Raw genomic sequence first — 20,031 nt, forward strand, 5'->3', positions numbered from 1 at the left:
ACCGGCACTGAGGGACGTTGTGGTCTGGGCCTAAACAAGTGATGCAGTAAGAATGAAAGTCTCGGTGTGGGATCTGCTTTTCACAGACGAGACAAAATTGTTAACTTTTTTGGACATCGGTTAGAGCAAGAAAAAAGGGTCCCCAACGAGGTATGTAGCTTTAGACGTTTTCTGCTGAAATTCGATTTCTGGTAGCGACCGACCAGCACCAGTGCAAACTGCTTCTGCTACTGGCTTCACGGAAAGAAAGACTGATGTAAGGACGTTGGTTGCCTTGCTTTATAGTACTGACATCCTGACGTCAGACTACAGGCGACAGCAGCCGGCGCACAAAAACACTGACTCTGGTATTCGGGCCAGCTGAGGGCTACCACAGTAGGGATAACCTACAGGTGATGACTGCAACAGTGAAACATGAAGAACATCTACCCAGACGGCTAAAGAAGAAGAAAAGCGCAGGAAAAAGGATACCGACGATGGTATCAAAGTTACCAATGGTAAATGGGAAACAGAGTCCTAATACCAACAAAGGTAATGAGAGATACCCTGAGGTAAATACGAAGGTAGCAAGTTATCATTATAGTCACTCACACAAAAAAGAAACTAAACAATAGTAATTATACCAATATTAAGGTAGAATAATAGGCAAATAGAAAAAATTTTGAGCACTTAGCTGAGAGAACGGCTGACGCGTCCAACTTTCTGTGTGGCAAACGAGATCTGAGGTAACGGGAAGAGAGGCAGTATGGGTAAGAGCCTTAGCTCGAGAGTTTTTGGCTGACGCAAGTGACGCAAGCTTTGTATAATGGCAGAGTCAGTTCCGAGGATTCGGAACAGAACCCATCAGTCAAGAATAAATGAAGATTGACAACATCAGACTGGGTGTTCAGCAACTTTTTATATGAAGGACACGCTCTCCTCAACACCTTCCATTCAGAGGGCTTCACTCTGTAAACTTCTCATGCCAGTATACCTGGCTTCACAATAACAGAACATCCTGCTAAGTAAACACTTTCAATTCTATTAAGTTCAGTTCACCAGGATTGATCATTCAAGTTCACTAAAGGGCAACATGACATCAATGGATAATGAGAAGTTAACCAATAAAGCAGTGAACTACTTACTCGCCCACCAAGAAAAAAATGATTTAACTAATGATCCATTTTTTCCTCCAACCCAGTCAGCAATTTAATTATCTAACTGTGCTACATGTAACTCAAAAAGCAAATTCACCATATACGTAAACAGCACAACCAACCAACCACCCAAGGGAGACATTCAAAACCATTCATTCTCCCTGCCAACCAGCTAATGAACTAGTACTGATCAAACATACAGTAATCAGTAAAAAAAAAAAATCACCATTACTGGCAATCACTACGTTTTCTAACACGCTAAACTGATGTTCAAAAATGACTCTAATTCAGTCCTGAATCCATGGACCCAGCAACAAAACCAGCTAACCATCTCAGCAAATAAAAAGGACAGTGATCCTGTTATGTTAATGCTCCAGGCATTTTTATTTATTTGTTTATTTTTGTAAATGTATTCAAACGGTGACATGGTTCATTTCTCTACATATATGTGTTTTTGCTCCATTGTTTTTTATAGGAAGGAGCTAATTAACAATTTGAAATTTAATCCACTGCACTAACTGCTGGACATAATTTAGTGCAGATTAGTTCATGCATTCTCTTACACTCACCTTAATCCTGTCCAAAACTGCTTGGCAAGTAATTGAAGTAAACCAGAAAATAACAGTTTTAGGATGTCCCCCTCTCCCTCTCTCCACACATGCATACACACAAGTCCCCTCCACTTCTCTCTTTTTCTCTCCCATGCATATTTGCATACACGTCCACTCACATACATGCATATCTGCACACACACTTGGAAACATGCTCATCCACACACCTGCTTACAGACGCAGTCTCATATATACACATATCCACAAACTTGCATAAACACATAGCCACACACCTGCATGCACACTCTCATACATACACATAGACATACCCACATGTACAGTTGCACACGCATACAGGCATATTCGCATACAGACATGTCCACAGAAAAATAAATCACTTCACCATTTCAATATATTTACAAAAATAAGACTCTGACAGCACTAACTAGTTAAAGGACTGTAACACCTACTTCTTTACAATTGTATCAAGAGAGCAGGAATATTGCGGCATCTCTTTACCCAAAATAAAATGACAGCCAGGTTTGCATTCATTTTACCAACAAAGGGAAGTCTAGAGTATAGGATACAAACCTTACAGTCCTCAGAAAACTGTGTTTATGACACAGCTGCATTACCAATGGAGAAAACAAGCGTCTAAGTTGCAGTTTCCAGTCATATAAGGAGAATGGGTAAGTAGAAGTAGTGGCAAGAACATTACAGTGTCCTCACCATCAGTTGAATTACACTATGATGTGGTTTAGCTATGTTTTCACAATGCAACTGTATGTGCCACAGCAGTTTAGAACCTGCAGATTCTTGTGCTCGGTTTAAAACCATTGGATGTAAAATATGAAAATTATGGTCACACATATCAGTACCTCCAGCAACAGCCTGTTTAAACTAGAAACATGGACTAGGAAAAAATATACATGCACAAACGAATACACGTATATCCGTACAACACACACATATCTATCTATCTATATATATATATATATATATATATATATATATATATATATATATATATATATATACATATATATATATATATATATATATATGCACACACACACACATACATATTCACTCACATGCATACCCACACACATGCAAACCAATATACATGCTCGAACACTCACATAAAGCAAGCGTATCTGCGCACCTGCAAGCATCTACATGAGCATAAGCAAACACGCAAGCCATCGGGGAAACTGCAATTCCCCTTTGTGTCTTTTAGGTCTGTTTTGAATGAGAAGTAAAGCATTTGTACATTCCAACTACATGCCCAGACAAGCAATTTATTTCAATCAATGAAGTCCAAAAAAATTCACTGTTACAATGAGGCTGTACAGAACGGCAACTTGTGATTGTTGTACATACTGATTCTGACGTTGTAAAATGCAACGAAAAAAATCCGTGTGTACTGTTTGCTTCTCATTAAGTGATCGGGAACTGAATACCGTTTATGTTCACTAGAGGGGATGAAAACAGGGCTGCATAAAGTAAAGTGATCCAGAAGTTGTCCCGATGATGATGAGGTACAGTGGGTGGAACAAATAGCAGGTCCCTTTAATGACAGATGCAGCTCACTTCAAAACACTTCACTATCCTCTTTTATGTACAGAGCCACCTGATGAAAATTAAGACATTACAGAACTGCAAGTATTTTATCACTCTTGATAAGAATCCAGAGAATATTCACAATAAACCTTTGCCAATACTTTTGATAAAGAAGAGTGGATGTTTTCTTTGTATGCTACTACCTACTTGCCAAGATTAGAACTATACTATCTATACTACTAACACCAGTAATGTGGGTCTATATTACAATGTCGAAAGACAAGTTCACCGAACACGTCTTTATCGACACGTAAATATCGACCTTTTCAAATACTGAATGGCCACTTCAGCAAATTTTTTCCCAGAGGAAAAAATTGCTCGGTCGTACACAAACAAACCAAACTTTCAAACCCTACATAATGGGGAGCTGTGCCCCCCAACTAAATATACCAACTCTGAGATTGCACTACAGTGGGGAAAAGGGCAAATCCCCGATGATGACCAAATGATTTTTTCCACTGGGAAAAAATTTGCTGAAGTGGCCATTTGGCATTTCAAAAGGTCGATATTTATGGGTCAATAAAGACAGGTTCGGTGAACTCATCTTTTGACATCGTAATATAGATCCAGTACTGTTACTGCAAATTCATAGGTTCATAGGTTGATACTAGGCTATCTGCCTTACAAGCCTAGCCAGTGTGTGTTTGGCTTTCGCCACCCTTTTAAATGAGTTTACTGTGCCCTTTTTAGGTTAGTTTACTGTGCCTCTGTCTAGTAGTGACACAGAAGTGATCCCCGGGGTAAACCTACGATCTCCCATCCACTCGTCAAGATTCCTCTTGAAGAAAGTCAGTGAGGGGCTCTGCTCGACATGGACTGGGATTCTATTCCAGAGTGCTGGGAGCCTCTGGGTTATAAATCTGTCTCTCCAGCTTGTCCTACTAATTTCTGTGTTGAGGTTCAAGTCCCTCAAGCGCGTAGCTCTAAGGGATTTGGATTTTTTGAGGTGGAGCATGTCCATTAATTCTGGGTTGGACATGGCTTTATATGTCAGGCACAGATTGCCTCTAAGTAGGCGGTATGCAACTGAGTAGAGCTGGAGTTTCTTTAACCGAGCAGCATAAGTCATCTGTTTGAGTCCCTTGATCCTCTTGGTGAGGTACTTTTGGGGTCTTTCCAGTTGCTGCAGGTGTCGGGTAAGGTACATCCCAAATGGGGCATTGTATTCAATTATGGGCCAGATGAGTGATGAGTAAAGGGGCACAATGACCTCCCTTGATCTAGATGTGAATCCTTTCATGATAAGGTGGGCTATATAGAAGGTCTTTCTATCCACCTTGGCAACGTGGTTGTCAAAGGAGAGATTACTATCAACTTGGGTCCCCAGGTCCCTAATTACTTCCTCCGTACTTAATGGATTACTGCCTATGTGGTAATTTATGGGCACTTTGTTTTTCCCAAAGGGGATGACTATACACTTTTTGGCGTTTAGCTTAAGGCCATGGCTTTGGCACCAGTTATCCGTCTCTGTGAGACCCTTTTGGAGGATGCTTGTGTCAGCTGGAGAGTCGATTATGGCACCCAGTTTGCAGTCATCTGCGAACCTGGTCAGCCATAGTCCTCCTGTGTTAGCCTGTACCTCAAAAAAATATATACCGAACAAGAGAGGTCCCAAGACTGAGCCTTGTGGGACGCCACTTGTAACTGGTTTAGAGTCTGACATGGCTCCCACAATTCTGACCATGTGGGTTCTATCCTTAAGCCAGTTTGCAACCCATCGTATGACATACGGGGTTGATATTTAAGCTGGAGAGCTTATTTATGATGCCAGAGTGGGGTATTGTGTCGAAGGCTTTTGCGAGGTCCAGGTAGGCTGTGTGGACTACCTTCCCTTCATCTATGGCCTTGGTGACTGTTTCAAAGAAATCGACCAGGTTCAAGAGGCAGGATCTGCCCTTAAGAAAGCCGAATTGGGTAGGAACCAGTGTCTGCAGGTCCCCAATGTCTTTGTTTACGAGTTCCATGATGATCCGCTCCATAGCTTTGCAGACCAGGCTAGTCAGGCTTATGGGGCGATAGTTTCCAGGATCCGTTGAGGCACCACCTTTATGGAGTGGGACCACTGTTGCTGTACGCCATTCCTTGGGTACATATCCTGTAGTAAGGCTGAGATTGAACACTAACTTTATATGAAGTTCTAGTTCTTCTTGGAGCTCGTGTAGAATGCAGCCCGGGACACCGTCCAGCCCCACTGATGCTGTGTTTTTTGCTTTGGAGAGGGCAGCTCTCACCTGAGCATCTGAGATGTCAGGGAGACAACTCTCTGCTGGGATAGATATTTGTTCTTTTGGGGGGGGGGGGGGGGAGAAGTTTGCACTGAACCTGTCTGCCAGAATGTTGCCAATGTCTGTGGGTTCAGTGTATTTTTTGTCATTTTGGACTAACTCCGAACATATCTGGGAGTTGCCACCCACTTTCCTAACATAACTAAAGAAGGCCTTGTGATTATCATTAGTGTCCTGTGCAATTTTTCTCTCGAAGCTGGCCTTGGATGATTTTATGAGGGACCGTAGTTTTTTGCTAGTACTGATCAGAGATGCCTTCCCTTTTAGGGATTTTGCTCTATCATGTAGTAGCTTCCTCCTTTTGTTGTATAGCTTATTTATGGCTGGGGTCCACCAGACAGGATGCCTGCCTTTGGAGGACTGGGTTTTGGTTTTATTTGGGATTGCATGATCCATGCATTCCTGAAGGTGTCCATAGAATGCGTTTATAAAGGATTCTGCAGTTTGGGCCATAGTTTCCACTGTCCTGGGGGCTTTGAAGGATTTCACCTCGGTTTTGAGAAGTGTGAAATTAGCTTTTGAGAAGTTTTTCACTGTGGTTGTCTGGGCTTGTGGTGGGGTCGGGATGTTGATGTCCAGAGAGATTAACTTATGGTCCGATCTTACCAATGAGGGGTATACCTCTGGTGTGGAGCATAGATTCCCCATGTTTGTGATGACCAGGTCCAGTATTTTTTCCCCTCTTGTGGGAGTGGTGACTAGTTGTTCCATAGCATTTGAGTTTATAAATTCTAGGAACCTTTGAGCTAGGGTGTTGGGGCTTGAGTAATGCTCCCAGTCTATGTTTGGGTAGTTGAAGTCACCCAATATAATGGTGTTTGGAGAGACCTTCATATTTCTCCAGTGTTCTCAGGAAAGCCGAGTGAGGTTCCTGAGTTTGGGAGGGTGGTCTGTAGCAGGCTACAAACTGAAAGGCAGTTTTGCTCACTGTTAGTTGCACATGGATGGTCTCCGATGCTTTGTGCAGTGCCACTAACCTGGAGGTGTGGGTATCTTTGATGAATATGGATACTCCCCCCCCCCCCTCCCTTTGTGGTTCGGTCCGAGTTTTGGGGCCGAAAAGCATGGTATGAGGTATAACCTGGTAGTGCTGGGGTGCTCTCGGGAGCCTTGAACCAGGTCTCTGTTACTGCACAGACATCGATATTCTCCATACTGAGGAGAGCTTTGAGTGTTTGCATTTTGAGGTTTAGACTTCTGGCGTTGAGTAGCATTACCCTTAGTTTCTTATCACAGGCTTAAATGATGTAAAAAGATCTGGGGACACCCACACTCACACAATGCAGACTGTACTGCAAGTGTAGTCTTGGCCAAAATACTAGCATCAACATTGCAAATACACATGACACCAGGATAAGTTTTGGCTACCCAGTGACTTTGAATAAAATAAAGTGGGTACACGAACACAAACAGAAGACAGTGAAGGCTGAAGTGGAGCTGTGAACTACAGAAATCAGCACCAGGTTCTATTCACACTGCTCTGAATGAAAATCTAGCAGCATGACAGAAATAATAAAATATCATTCGCTGTCACAGTACCCATCTGTAAATAAATTAAAAAAAGATTAACTGTCATTTATGCTAGGAAGGTTCCAAGTCATAGTCAGAATATTGTTATTATCCAAACACAGGACTTCTACAGTAATGCACAGCTCACACAGATTCAAATGTAAAAAGTTGGCACTGCAAAGGATGCCACCTATATACTATAATCCCGTGTAATACAAACTACTTAATTACACAGCTGTTTCAAAGCCAATTGTCATCATATAAGCTTTTAATGTATAGGTACAGTTAACTATTTAAGATGCACCTTGTTTCATTTAGGCTCAATCTGAAAATCTGAAGTCGGGTGACAAGGGGAACTGCAGAATACAGTGGCAACAGCTGCACAGACATTCAAACGTGGAAGCTATTATTTCACAGTTTAACAACTGCCACAATCAAACACACAGTAAAAATCAGAATTTTAGAACTTACTTCTTGAAAATTCATCAACAGCTGCTACAGTACCCTCCACTAACTTGGGCTTGATTAGGCGTGTGCAAAGTCCGTCAGCATCTTTGGTGTAATGCTAGTTAAAAACGAAAATAAAGCAATTTTACTTTTGATTTTGTATTACTTACTTCTTGAAGAACATTATGCCAGCCAAATACTAATGGTACAAAATGAAACCATAAAAAAAAATCAGGATTATGCCAATTGGCTCTATTGCACCTGTTATTGTGTGCACAGTTCGCTCACATCTGGAAGCACCTCCAAAATGTATTCGATTGCAGCAACAGAGAGGGCATACAATATCACTTAGAATACAGACACAGAGTAGAAACATAAATCTTTCTAGCAAAATTAAAATGATTTGCAATGGCTTAATTAATCTTGAACATTACACACGAGTAATTAATTATCCAGGGTAACTGCTATGCATGCCATGCCACTGTCTCTTCATGTTGTGACTTTCGGCTTTTCCCGGTTAGGGGTTGCCACAGCGGAACTCCGGTCAGCAAATGATTGGCAGTTGATTTTTACATACCGAGTTGCCAGCCCTGATGCACAACCTTCAACGAAGGTACGCCCATTCACGCATGTCTCCACGCAGAAGACGCTCTGAGAGTCGAACCGGACAGCGTCTTATTGTAAGGCGACAACGCTACCGCAGCACCAATGCCACTGTCTCTTCATAATGTTTAAATATCACATATTAACACATCATACAAACCATGACAAGGAGGCCCAATAACTACTCTTCAAAACATAGGCATACTTGTTAACAAAGGAGACCGAAAAATCAATGTTACGGACAACAAACTGTGCTTATGTTCAGGTTATGTTACACGACCAGCAATCAAGCATTATCAATGATGGAAAGAAAACAAATAAAAATATCCAAAGGAAGAATAAAGTTCATTAACAGGTACATAAAAACTCTAGCATTTATCAATGTCAACTAACACTTGAGTAAATTATCGTCAACATACAGCAGACAAACTGTTCAGTAAAAAACTAACTGAACAGCATTGCACTATCATGCTCACTAGCTATGTGAGTTTAAATAAACAAATATCAAATAAAGCACTAACGTTCTGCACCTTTTTTGGTTCATTTTCAAAATCCCTTTGGTCCCAGCATCAACACCCTTTATCTTTTCAAATTCCAGTGCTGGGGTTTGTCAGAAGAGAAATATTTTGGTTGAGACAACACATATCCTTAAACCCAGGTCTCTCCTTCTACCTCCCTCCTCCAAAGCAGACAGTCATCATAGACGCTCTGAACTTTGCTCAGGGCGCAGTTTCAGGAGGGATAAACGTGCAGTGGTATGGGATACGAGGGAAAGACACAAGGACATAAATATCTGGGAGATACTTGCCCTGAACAAGGCCCTCAACTATATGAACCATCTTTGGTCATCGGGACCTCTTCAAGTTGGTTTTAAATAATACCACAGTCTTGTGGTACATCAATAAGCAAGGGGAGACCAGACTGCGTCCCCTTTGCACAGTAGCCATGTTAGCCTGTGATACAGTTTCACACCACAATCACACCTTAAAGGCATCTTACATTTTGTCAGATCAAATCTGCATGGCAGACAAACAGGACCAGGGCAAACCTACATGCATGGAAACTAGATGGGGGGAGGTCCTCCAGCATTTGATCAACTTGTGGGGCATTCCTCGAGTACATCTTTTTGCCTCCTCTTTGAACAATCAACTGGCAAGATTCTGTTCCAGGACTCTCTGCAAGAAGACACATGCCCTTTCTTTTCTTTGGACAGGAATACTCATATATGAATATTTGCAATTGGGCAGGGGCAATTACTACAAGCTTCCTCACAGACTGGATCTACTCACACAAGAACAAGGGTGCTTGATACACTCTGACAACAATCATTTTCAAATGACTGCCTGGATGATAAGGTCTTAGTTCCCTTTAGACACCTGTTTACAGAGGATGTGCAGCAGCAGGCACGAACACAAAGAAAGCCTGCTACTAGAAAGTCATATATTAGCAAATGGAAAAAAAGGTTGTCTAGTTGGTGCCAACAACATAACCAGCACCCATTCTGGGCTAGTTCTCTGGTTTTACAATATTTGTGAGTTAACAACCTATGGCCTTTCTAATTCCCCCATCAAGGTTCATTTATCAGCCATTTCAGCATGTCTGCCCATAGATCTTCCTCTTTGAATGCAATCTCATATCAAAATGTTCTTGAAAGGTTTTTTTCCACAGCAGGCTGCCAAGTAAACTAGTGGCCTCTCCTTGGGATCCTAACTTTCTGTTAGAATTTTGTGTTAGAGAAGCTAACACTTGCTCCATTTGAACCAGCTAACCTGGCTGACTTGAGGTCCTTAACGTGGAAAACAGTTTTACTGATTGCTCTTACTTCTGCAAGAAAGGTATCGGAGTTGTGAGTTCTTATGGTGAGCCATCCCTACTTCATTTTCCAAAGGGACAGGGCTTCTTTGAGAACTAATCTTTCTTTTATGTCTAAATTGGTATCCAAGTTTATTTTAAGCCAAAATATCCATTCTCCATGTTTTCTTTACTAAATCTAAAAATGAAGGAGGACAGATACGCCATGCCTTGGATGACCACACAGGTTCACAGGAGGTTACTAGGCTATCGGCCAGGAGGTCATTTCAAGCCTAGCCATTTCATTCCAATGTAATACCATAGATACTCTAGTCAGTACACAGGATTGTATTTATTAATGGCTGCACATGTCCACAGACAAGTCAGGTACTATATTGACAGAACTTTATCTCTCAGATCTTCAAATCAATTGTTTACTTCTTGTGAAGGTAAGAAGAAAGTACAGTTGTGTACACTTACCATAAATGTAGATATTCGAATGTATTCACTGTTGCAGTCATCACACTTGGGTTATCCTGCCAGAGGTAGCCTTCAGTCGGCCCGAATACCAGAGGCTTAGTATTTCTGTGTCGGTTGCTGTCACTTCAGGATTGACATCAGGTCGTCAGTGATATAAAAATAGGCAGCCAACGCCATTACATCAGTTTTTCTTGCCCCAAATGTCAGGAGGCCCCCAAATAGGGAGCTACGTTATGGTGGAGAAACACCACCAGTAAAAAATAAACACCAATAGCCCTGTAAGTAGTGAGGAAGACAGAAAGAGAGAGAGAGAGAGACAAGGGGGCTGGAGGGTGGGAAACCAGGACTGCAACAGTGAATACACTCGAACAGTGAATACACTCGAACATCTACATTTATGGGAAGTGCACACAACTGTACTATGTTCTTCATGTTTCACTCTTGCATTCATCACATTTGGGTTGATTCCCAAAGCTGAAGGATGGGTGGTGGCAGTCAAGAAGAGTTGGGGCAAGCCAGTATGCCCTGCAGGACTGTGGTTGCAAAGCCAGCCCTGGATTTGGAAAAGATAGGCAGGTGGTAATACTTAGTGAAGGTATGAACAGAACTCCAAGTTGCAGCTTCCAGAATGTCCCTGGTAGGGACTCCTCTGAGAAAGGCTGTAGAGGTTGAAGTTGCCCTAGTGGAATGTGTTCTGACCCCCTGGGGGGGGGGGGGTCCCATGGTGTTTGTAACAGAAATGGATACAGTCTGCTATCCATTTGGAGATGGTTTGTTTTGATATGGCCTTGCCCTCTGCCCCTGGTGCAAAGCTGACTAGCAACTGGTCAGACTTCCTAAAGGGCTTTGTCCTATCAAGGTAGAATTTGAGCTGCCTGTGCACATTTAAAGAGTGCAAGATCCTTTCCCCCTTACTTTGAGGATTAGGAAGGATAGATTGGTTGAGAGCCACACTGGACACCACTTTAGGCATGAAAGTTGGATTAGTCCTGAGGGAGACCCTGTCAACATGAAAAATGATGAAGGGTTCCACAGCCGTAAGTGCTTGTAGCTCAGTCTTCTAGCTGAAGTGATGGCCAGAAGCACGGCTGTTTTCCAAGAGAGGAATTTTAACTCTTGTGATGCTGCAGGCTCAAATGGGGGTAGCGTGAGCTTTTTCAACACAAAGTTAAGGTCCCACGCAGGGGTAGGGGGCTCTTCATGGTGGCCTTACGTTGTTAGGCCTTCTCAGGAACTGCTTGATGAGACAATGTGAGAAGAGAGGTGGCTCAGTGCTGTAATAACCAAAGATGGCAGAGGCATGGATCTTGATGGAGGAGAAGGATAGGCCCCCTGTGGAGTAGGTCGGCTAGGTAATCTAGGATGAGAGGTAAGAAGGGCTGTGCTGGATCCGCTCCTTTAGTCTGGATCCAGGAACAATACCTTTTCCACTTGTCAGCATAGGATTTTCTAGTACTGGATCGTCTGGCTTCACGTATGACATCCAGTACCTGCTTGCTTAGGCTGACCACTGGAGGAGAAGTCAAGGAATAAGCCAGGCTGCAAGGTTCAGGGTCTGCAATTGCAGACGCAAGAACTATCCCTCTTGCTGGGTCAGGAGAGCTGGGATCTGGGGAGGTGCCAAGGAGGCACCGGTGACAGACAGCGCAGTAGTGGGTACCAGTGTTGGCGTGGCCAGTCTGGGGCAATCAGGATTGCCCTTGGTCTTTCTTCCCTTATCTTGAGTAGTACTCTAGTAAGAAGAAGTAGAGGGGGAAAAGCATAGATTGAGAGCTTTGCCCACTGGAAGGACAGGGCATCCACTTTCCAGGCCTTGCTGTGAGGTTCCCTGGTGCAGAATTTGCCGAGCTGGTGGTTGTAGGGGGGAGGCAAATAGGTCCACTTTTGGGGAACCTCATTTCTGAGTCACAAAGGCTGAAGGTGTTGTGGTTTAATTGCCACTCATGTGGGTCTAGAAGATTTCTGCTTAAGTTGACTGCCAGAGAATTTTGGTTGCCTGGCAGGAACTGAGCTTGCAGGTGAATATGCATGGCTTAGGCCGTGTTCCAAAGGGTCATGGGCAGCCTGCAGAGTGAGTAAGAGTGGGTTCCCCTTGTTGATGTACCACATCACTGTGGTGTTGTCGGTTTTGATTAGTAGGATCTGAAAGCTGTCAGAGTATGCTGAACAGCTAGCATCTGTTTCTGGTTGATGTACAAATTAATTTGATTTGGGCTCCAGTAGCCCTGAATGCACCTGCCATCCAGATGTGCACCCCAGGCATAGTCTGATGCATCTGTGGTTAGGGTCTGGGCAGTGTGGGGCTGTGTAAAGGGAAGCCCCTTGCTGTGGTTGCATGCTGCTGCCCACCAAAGGAACTATTTCCTTTAATCAAGATTTCATAGGTATGATAGATTCCAGGTTCTGATAATGTTGGCACCAAAGACTTTTTAAGTACCACTGAAGTTTCCTCTGATGCAGTCTGGTATATGGAATTAGTAGAATGCAAGAGGCCATGAACCCTAGAGCTTGCAGGATTTTCTTGCGGATAACTGGGTTCTGGTGGCCATTTGAGAGAAGCAGCCCGTCAGATAGGCTTGTTTTTCTGGAATAAGGAATGCCATTTGGGATGCTGTGTCCAAGCTTGCTCCCAGAAATACAATTTTTTGACTGGGGACTAGTTTGGATTTCTTTTCATTGATAGTGTACCCAAGGGAAGTTAGATGGTCCTTTACAAATGTCAGGTGCTGCAACAGCTTTTCCTGACTGTTTGCCTGAATCAAGCAATCATCCAAGTAGGGGAAAATTTGAATACTTCTCTGGCTGCAATAGGCAATGTCTGAAGCCAGGCATTTTGTGAAAACTCTGGGAGCAGTGGATAGGCCAATGGGAAGTGCAGAGAACTGTTAATGCATAGATCCTGCCCTGAAACGTAGACATTTCCTGCAGGAGTCCCTGATTGGGATGTGCAGATAGGCCTCCTTTAGGTCTAGGGTGGATAACCACGTATCTTTGGACAGCATAGGGAAAAGCTTCTGTAGGGTGAGCATTCTGAATTTTGGTACCACCAGGAAGGTGTTTAGAATGGCCTATCTCTTCTGCAGGAACAGGCTGAATTACCCTTTTGGAGAGCAGGGACTGAACTTAGTTTTGTGCCTCTGCCCACTGGTTTGGAGGAAGGTCTGGGAACCCTTTTGGGGTTAGCAGCATGTGGAAATAAAATCTGTACCTCTGGGATACTATGTTGAGGACCCATCAATCGTTGGTGATGGAGGTACATGTTTTTGCATGGTGGGCATGTTTTCCTCCTAGGGCCATGAGCAATTGGGCAGAGGTGAGGGGAGGAGTGGAGAAGTCATTGTGAATTTCCATAAGGGGGTGGCTTAGCGCAATCTGGTTTAGAAGTGAAGGTACTCCATTGCTTAGCTCTCTGCATACCCTGAGACTGTAGTCTGGGGGGGGTCTGTTTCCCCTAGGTCTAGTTTGAGGTGGCCTTGAGGGGGCTGGAAAGTACCAATGTTTTGAGGGGCAATACCTATTGAATCTTGGAGGCTGCACCTGCCAAAAATCTTTGACTATTAGCTTTTTCTTCCATCTTTTTGAAAACCTCTTCAGCTTTGGTGCCGAACAGATTGTCCTTGTTCAGAGGTGCGCCCAATAATTTTGATTTGACATGGTCTGGCAAGGTCTGTTCCTTAGGAAAGGTATGCCTTCTGAGCACAGAACCTGTGACTGCTGCCCTGCAGGATGCTTCTAGGGCATCAAACACACATTGCAGGGCATGCTTGCTGACTTGGCTTGCAGAGTGCATAAACTCCTGTAATTCTTTATTTTCTGCACAGTCAGGGAAGGTAGATAATTTTTGCTTAGTAAGTTCCATAGTATGTTGTTGGTATTTCGGCATGTGGAACTGACAATTTAATGCTTTAATGGCAAGAGGTGCAGAGGTGTATACTTTTTTACCCCATCTGTCTAAAGCTCGGGAATCCCTGTCCGAGGGGGTGGGATTCTTAGCTGTAGTGACTTTTATTCCTGTTGGTCCTTGGGAGATGACCTCTGGGTCAGCAGTAGGATTTCTGAAAATAAATTTGTGCGAGTCAGGGACTCTGTAGTAACTGTCAGGTTTTCTGGGAGCAGGGGGTAAAGTATCAGGAGTTAGACTGGACTTTATAAAGACATCATCCACAACATCCAGAACAGGAGGGATGGGTAAGGGTTTGTGATGTGGTAAGTCTAAAAATTCCCTGAGTCTCTTTTTGGACTGTGGATAAGCCTGGCATTCCCAATGGAAATGATCTCTCAAAGTATGTAGGGTTTCACCAAAAGAGAAATCCTCTGGAGGGGAGGCAGAAGGAATGGATTCCTCTGCATCTGAATCCTCACAGGCAGATAAGGGCATGTCTTCATAATCAGAAACCTCAGAGTCGTTAGACTCTGGGTCAGATAAAGCTGCTGGGAACAAATCTCTTTTTATTTTAGTAGGGGAAGGCTGGCTTCCTCTAATCAGCATGATCAGGTCTTCTGTCATTGTAAGCATCTGTGATTGTGGCAAGGAAGCAAGCGCTTGAGTTTGGGTTGTCAGTTTTGTAGGCATAGCTCATACTCTTGGCCTTAGAAACTCGGTAGTTTTAGAAAGAACTGAAGATGCGAAAGAAGTGGTCGGTTTGAGTCAAATATCAGTAGTGCGAAGAACTTCCTCAGAAGCCAGTGCCTGCACAGTGTCTCTGGACCCAGCAACGGTAGAGATATCTGCAAGTTCCGTAGTCAAAGAAGAGTCTTGTGGCATACCGGACTCGGGTCTCGGTAGCAGTCTGCGAATCCATAAAACTGGGCATCAGGGGCTGTGAAAGCGCCTCACTAAGTACTGGTGAACTGGCAGCTAGCTTAACGGAAGTGTCATTGGCAGTTTTGGACCTGTGCGGTCTGCTCTGTCTTTATCCCTATGTTTTTTTTGGAAGATCAGTAGTCGGATGGCTTACCAAAGCCATTTTGGAATACAGAGATCGAGAAAGAGCAGTTGTGTACACTTACCATAAATGTAGATGTTCGAGTGTATTCACTGTTGCAGTCATTACATTTGGGTAACCTGCTGGCAGGTTGCCCTCAGTTGGCCTGATTAACAAGGTCTTGGGAACTGCGTCGGTTGCTGTCCCTTCTTCCATGACGTCAGGTCGTCAGGGGTATAAAACATTCAGCCGAGTTTTTCTTGGCCCAGCTGCCAAATGGAGAGCAAAAAAAAAAAAAAAAAAAAAAAAAAAAAAAAAAAATATATATATATATATATATAGGTCTACCTGAAAAAGCCGACACGAGATAGCAGACACAAAAACACCGAAAAAAAAAAAAAAGTTCAAAAACACGAAACTTCACATGCCCGACAAACCAAAATCCCTACAAACAACAAAACAAATACCTTTCCCAAAAGACACACAGACAACAAAAGCACATCAAAAACCTTACAAACCTACATTTAACTTTACAAACACAACTATCTATGCACTAACCTTAACCCAAACCCTAACCCTAAGGTCCGTCACTATTGCACACTTACCTTACCCACAACCCTAACCCTAACTCACTTAACCCGCCCCTAAACCTAAACTCCGTCACTATCACACACTTACCTTACCCACACCCTGACCCTAACGTCCATCCCTATCACACACTTACCTTAACATGTCGGTGTTCTCAGCGTCAGGATAGCCAACTGTCGGTCTTCTCCGTTGTCGATCTTCTGGTGCTGGTGTTCTGCGTTGTCGGCGTTTTTCTGGTAGACCCATTAATATATATATATATATATATATATATATTATAAACACACAAATATACCTCCAAACAAAAGCAAATACACCAAAAAGGCTTTTAAGCATAGTAAAAGAAGGTAGAGGTATAGTAAGAGAAAATCAGGGGGCTGAAGGAAGGGTAACCAGGACTGCCACAGTGAATACACTCGAACATCCACATTTATGGTAAGTGTACACAACTGTACTGTGTTTATCGTGTTTCACTGTTGCAGTCATTACATTTGGGTAGATTCCCAAAGCTGTGGTTGGGAGGATGGATTTATACAGCATTAGGACCAGCTATAAGGCCCTGCAAAACAGCAGTGGCAAAGCCAGCTCTGGATTTAAAGAAAATTGGTAAGTGATAATGCTTGGAGAAAGTATGAACTGAACTGCATGTAGCAGCTTCTAGAATATCCCTGGTAGGAACACCTCTGAGAAAGGCTGTTGAAGTAGATGTCGGCCTGGTGGAATGAGATCTGATCCCCTGGGGGATAGGTTTTCCATGGTGCTTATAATAGTAATGAATACAATGGCTTATCCATTTAGAATTGGTTTGCTTTGAAACAGCCTTCCCATCTCCCCCTGCAGCAAATGCTACCACCAGAATTTATTTGAGATTTAGTCCTATCCAAGTAAAATCTAAGTTGTCTGTGTACATTCAATGAATGCAGAATCCGGTCCCCCTTGTTCTGTGGATTGGGAAAGAAAGTTGGCAAATGAATGGCCTGATTAAGAGCCACACTGGATACCACCTTGGGCATAAATGATGGATTGGTCCTTAGTGACACCCTTGTCCGCATGAAAGATGATGAAAGGCTCCACTGCCATAATGGCCTGTAATTCAGATATCCTTCTAGCTGAAGTGATTGCTAAAAGGAAGGCTGTTTTCCGGGGAAGAAATAAAGTCTGCAGTAGCAGTTGGCTCGAAAGGAGGTAGAGTGAGTTTCTCCAATACAAAGTTAAGGTCACAAGCAGGGGTTGGAGCTCTTCTGGGTGGTCTCAAGTTTTTGGCCCCTCTGAGATGAGAGAAGAGGGGGGGGTTCTGCATTGTAATGAGTTAAAATGGCTGAGGCATGGATTTTTATGGAAGAAAAAGACAGGCCCTTGTGAAGTATCTCAGTTAAGTATTGCAAAATCTGAGGTAAATTGGGCACTGCTGTGCTCATCCCCCGAGACTGATTCCATGCACAGAATCTTTTCCATTTGTCAGCATATGAATTTCTAGTACTAGGTCTTCTCGCCTCCAAAATAACATCCATCACAAGTTTGCTGAGGGATACTAAGGGGGAATTTAAGTGATTAGCCACACTGCAAGATTCAATGTTTGGAGCTGAGGGTGCAGAATTTGTTTCTCCTGCTGAGAGAGTAAGGAAGGTGTCTGAGGCAGGTGCCATGGTGAATTGTGTGACACACTGCGCAGGAGTGGGTACCAGAGTTGGCGAGGCCAGTCTGGAGCAATCAAAATCATTTTTGGTTTGTCCTGTTTGACATTTAGTAGAACTCTGGAGAGCAGAGGCAGAGGGGGAAAGGCATAGACTGATAGATTTTTCCAGCTGAAGGACATAGCATCCACTTTCCAGGCTTTTTTGTGATGAGTTCTTGTGCAGAATTTGTCCAACTGGTAGTTCTGGGGTGAGGCAAAAAGATCTGCGTCTCGCTCCCTCATTTGCATGTCAACATGTTGAAAATCCGTGGTTCCAGTTTCCATTCATGTGGGTCCATGAGATTTCTGCTTAGTTCGTCTGCCAGAACATTCAGCTTTCCTGGCAGGAATTTTGTAGTTGTACTTGGTAGCTCAAGGCCGTGTTCCACAATGCCATGGCTAGTCTGCAGAGGGGGTAGGAATGTGTACCCCCCTTCATATGTACCACATAACCGTGGTGTTGTCAGTCTTTATCAGTAATTGTCCTGGATGAAGGTAGTCTTTGAAGGCTGTCAGTCCATTCTGTACAGCTAGCATTTCTTTTTGATTGATATGAAGGTGCATTTGATTTGGGCTCCATTTGCCCTGAATGCACTTCCCTGCCAGATGAGCCCCCCATGCATAGTCTGATGAGTCTGTAGTTTGGGTTTGGGTGGCAGGGGGTGGTGTGAATGGCAGTCCCTTGTTTTGGTGGCAGGCCTCTGCCCACCATAGGAACTCTAGGTGCAGGCAAGGTATGATAGGAATCATTGATTCCAGGCTGTGACAATGTTGACTCCATAAACTTTTTAAGTACCACTGAAGTTTCCTCATATGCAGTCTTGCATATGGAATTAGAAGAATGCAGGAGGCCATGAACCCCAAGGCTTGCAGTATTTGCCTTGCAGATAGCAGGGTTTTTGTGGCCACCTGTATGAAGTAAGTCACCAAATAAATTTGCTTTTCTGGCATAAGGAAAGCCATCTGGGCAGTTGTATTCAAGCTTGCACCCAGGAATGTAATTTTTTGAGAGGGCACCAGTTGAGATTTCTTTTCATTTATGGTGTACCCTAGACAGTTTATAACTCTTTTTACAAATGCCAAATGTTTGAGAAGAATGGCCTGGTTTTCTGCCTGAATTAGACAATCGTCTAGGTATGGATATATTTGAATATTTCTTTGCTTACAAAATGCAATTACTGGAGCCAGGCACTTTGTGAATACCCTGGGCGCAGTAGACAAGCCAAAGGGCAGTGCAGAGAACTGATAATGCATGCAGCCTGCTTTGAAGTGTAGGTATCGTCTGCAAAATTCCCTGATTGGGATATGCAGGTAAGCCTCTTTTGAATCTAGAGTTGCCAACCAGGCATCCTTGCCTAGCATAGGAAGTAACTGGTGAAGAGTCAGCATCTTGAATTTTGGAATGTCCAGAAAGGTGTTTAGAGTAGACAGATCCAGAATTGGACGCCATGGTTTGTCTTCTGGGTACCAGGAAAAGTCTGGAATAGAAACCTTGTCCCTTTTTCTCTTCTGGTACTAGGTGAATAGCCCCCAAGTTTAGGAGGGAAAGTACTTGTTTCTGAGCCTCTGCCCACTGATTTGGGGGCAGGTCTGGCCACCCGTTTGGAGTTGGCAGCGTGTGCAAATGAAATCTGTATCCCTGGGACACTATATTTAAAACCCATTTGTCCTGGGTTATAAGTTGCCAGTTGCTTGAATGAAGAGCCAGTTTTATCCCCAAAGGGGCAGCTAAGAGGTAAGTGCTTGGTAATTTTAAAGGGAAGTCATTGAGACTGTTTACCATAGGGTGGTGCCTTGCTGTTTCCAGATTTGGAAGTGGAAGCACCCCATTGCTTATTTCTGAAAGTCCCTTGGGACTGAAACCTGGTGCTTTTGGAATGTCTGGGTTTGGCTGGAGTGGCTCTGGAAGGAGCTGGAAAGGACCAGTTCTTAGTAGTCCAGTGCCTACTAAATCTAGGAGGCTGTACTTGTAAGAAATCTTTCACAGTTTGCATAGATTTAGCTTTATATTCCATCTTTTTTAGAACTTCTTCAGCCTTATTGCCAAACAGGCAGCCCTGCTGTAAAGGAGCATCCAAAAGTTTTGCTTTAACATGATCAGGCAGAGACTGCTCCTTAAGCCAAGCATGCCTTCTAAGCACAGATCCAGTAACAGCAGCCCTGCAAGAGGCCTCTAAATAATCAAAACCACATTGCAAAGTATGCTTGCCAACTTGTTCAGCTGAATGCAATAAATCCTGTAAATCTTTATTCTCCACACAGTCAGAAATCAACATCATTTTATGTTTAAGCAGTCCCATGATATGCTGTTGATATTTTAGCATATAGAATTGACAGTTTAAAGCCCTGATAGCTAAGGCTGCAGAAGTATAAATCTTTTTACCCCATCTATCCAGCGCCCTGGAGTCTCTATCAAAA

General features: G+C 43.4%; 1 protein-coding gene across 3 annotated transcripts in view; it reads right to left on the reverse strand.

Annotated features, from left to right (window-relative positions):
• Positions 1-20,031, reverse strand: part of CSK (C-terminal Src kinase) — a 2,395,116-nt gene that overhangs the window by 410,661 nt on the left and 1,964,424 nt on the right. For all 3 annotated transcript variants that reach the window (XM_044077191.1, XM_044077192.1, XM_044077193.1), the window contains one exon: positions 7,576-7,669. In XM_044077191.1, the coding sequence (XP_043933126.1) occupies positions 7,576-7,669 (94 nt within the window). The remainder of the gene's footprint in view (positions 1-7,575; positions 7,670-20,031) is intronic.

The sequence above is a fragment of the Protopterus annectens genome, chromosome 7.part0, assembly GCF_019279795.1.
Source record: "Protopterus annectens isolate FY-2018-M chromosome 7.part0, PAN1.0, whole genome shotgun sequence".
Lineage (NCBI taxonomy): Eukaryota > Metazoa > Chordata > Ceratodontiformes > Protopteridae > Protopterus > Protopterus annectens.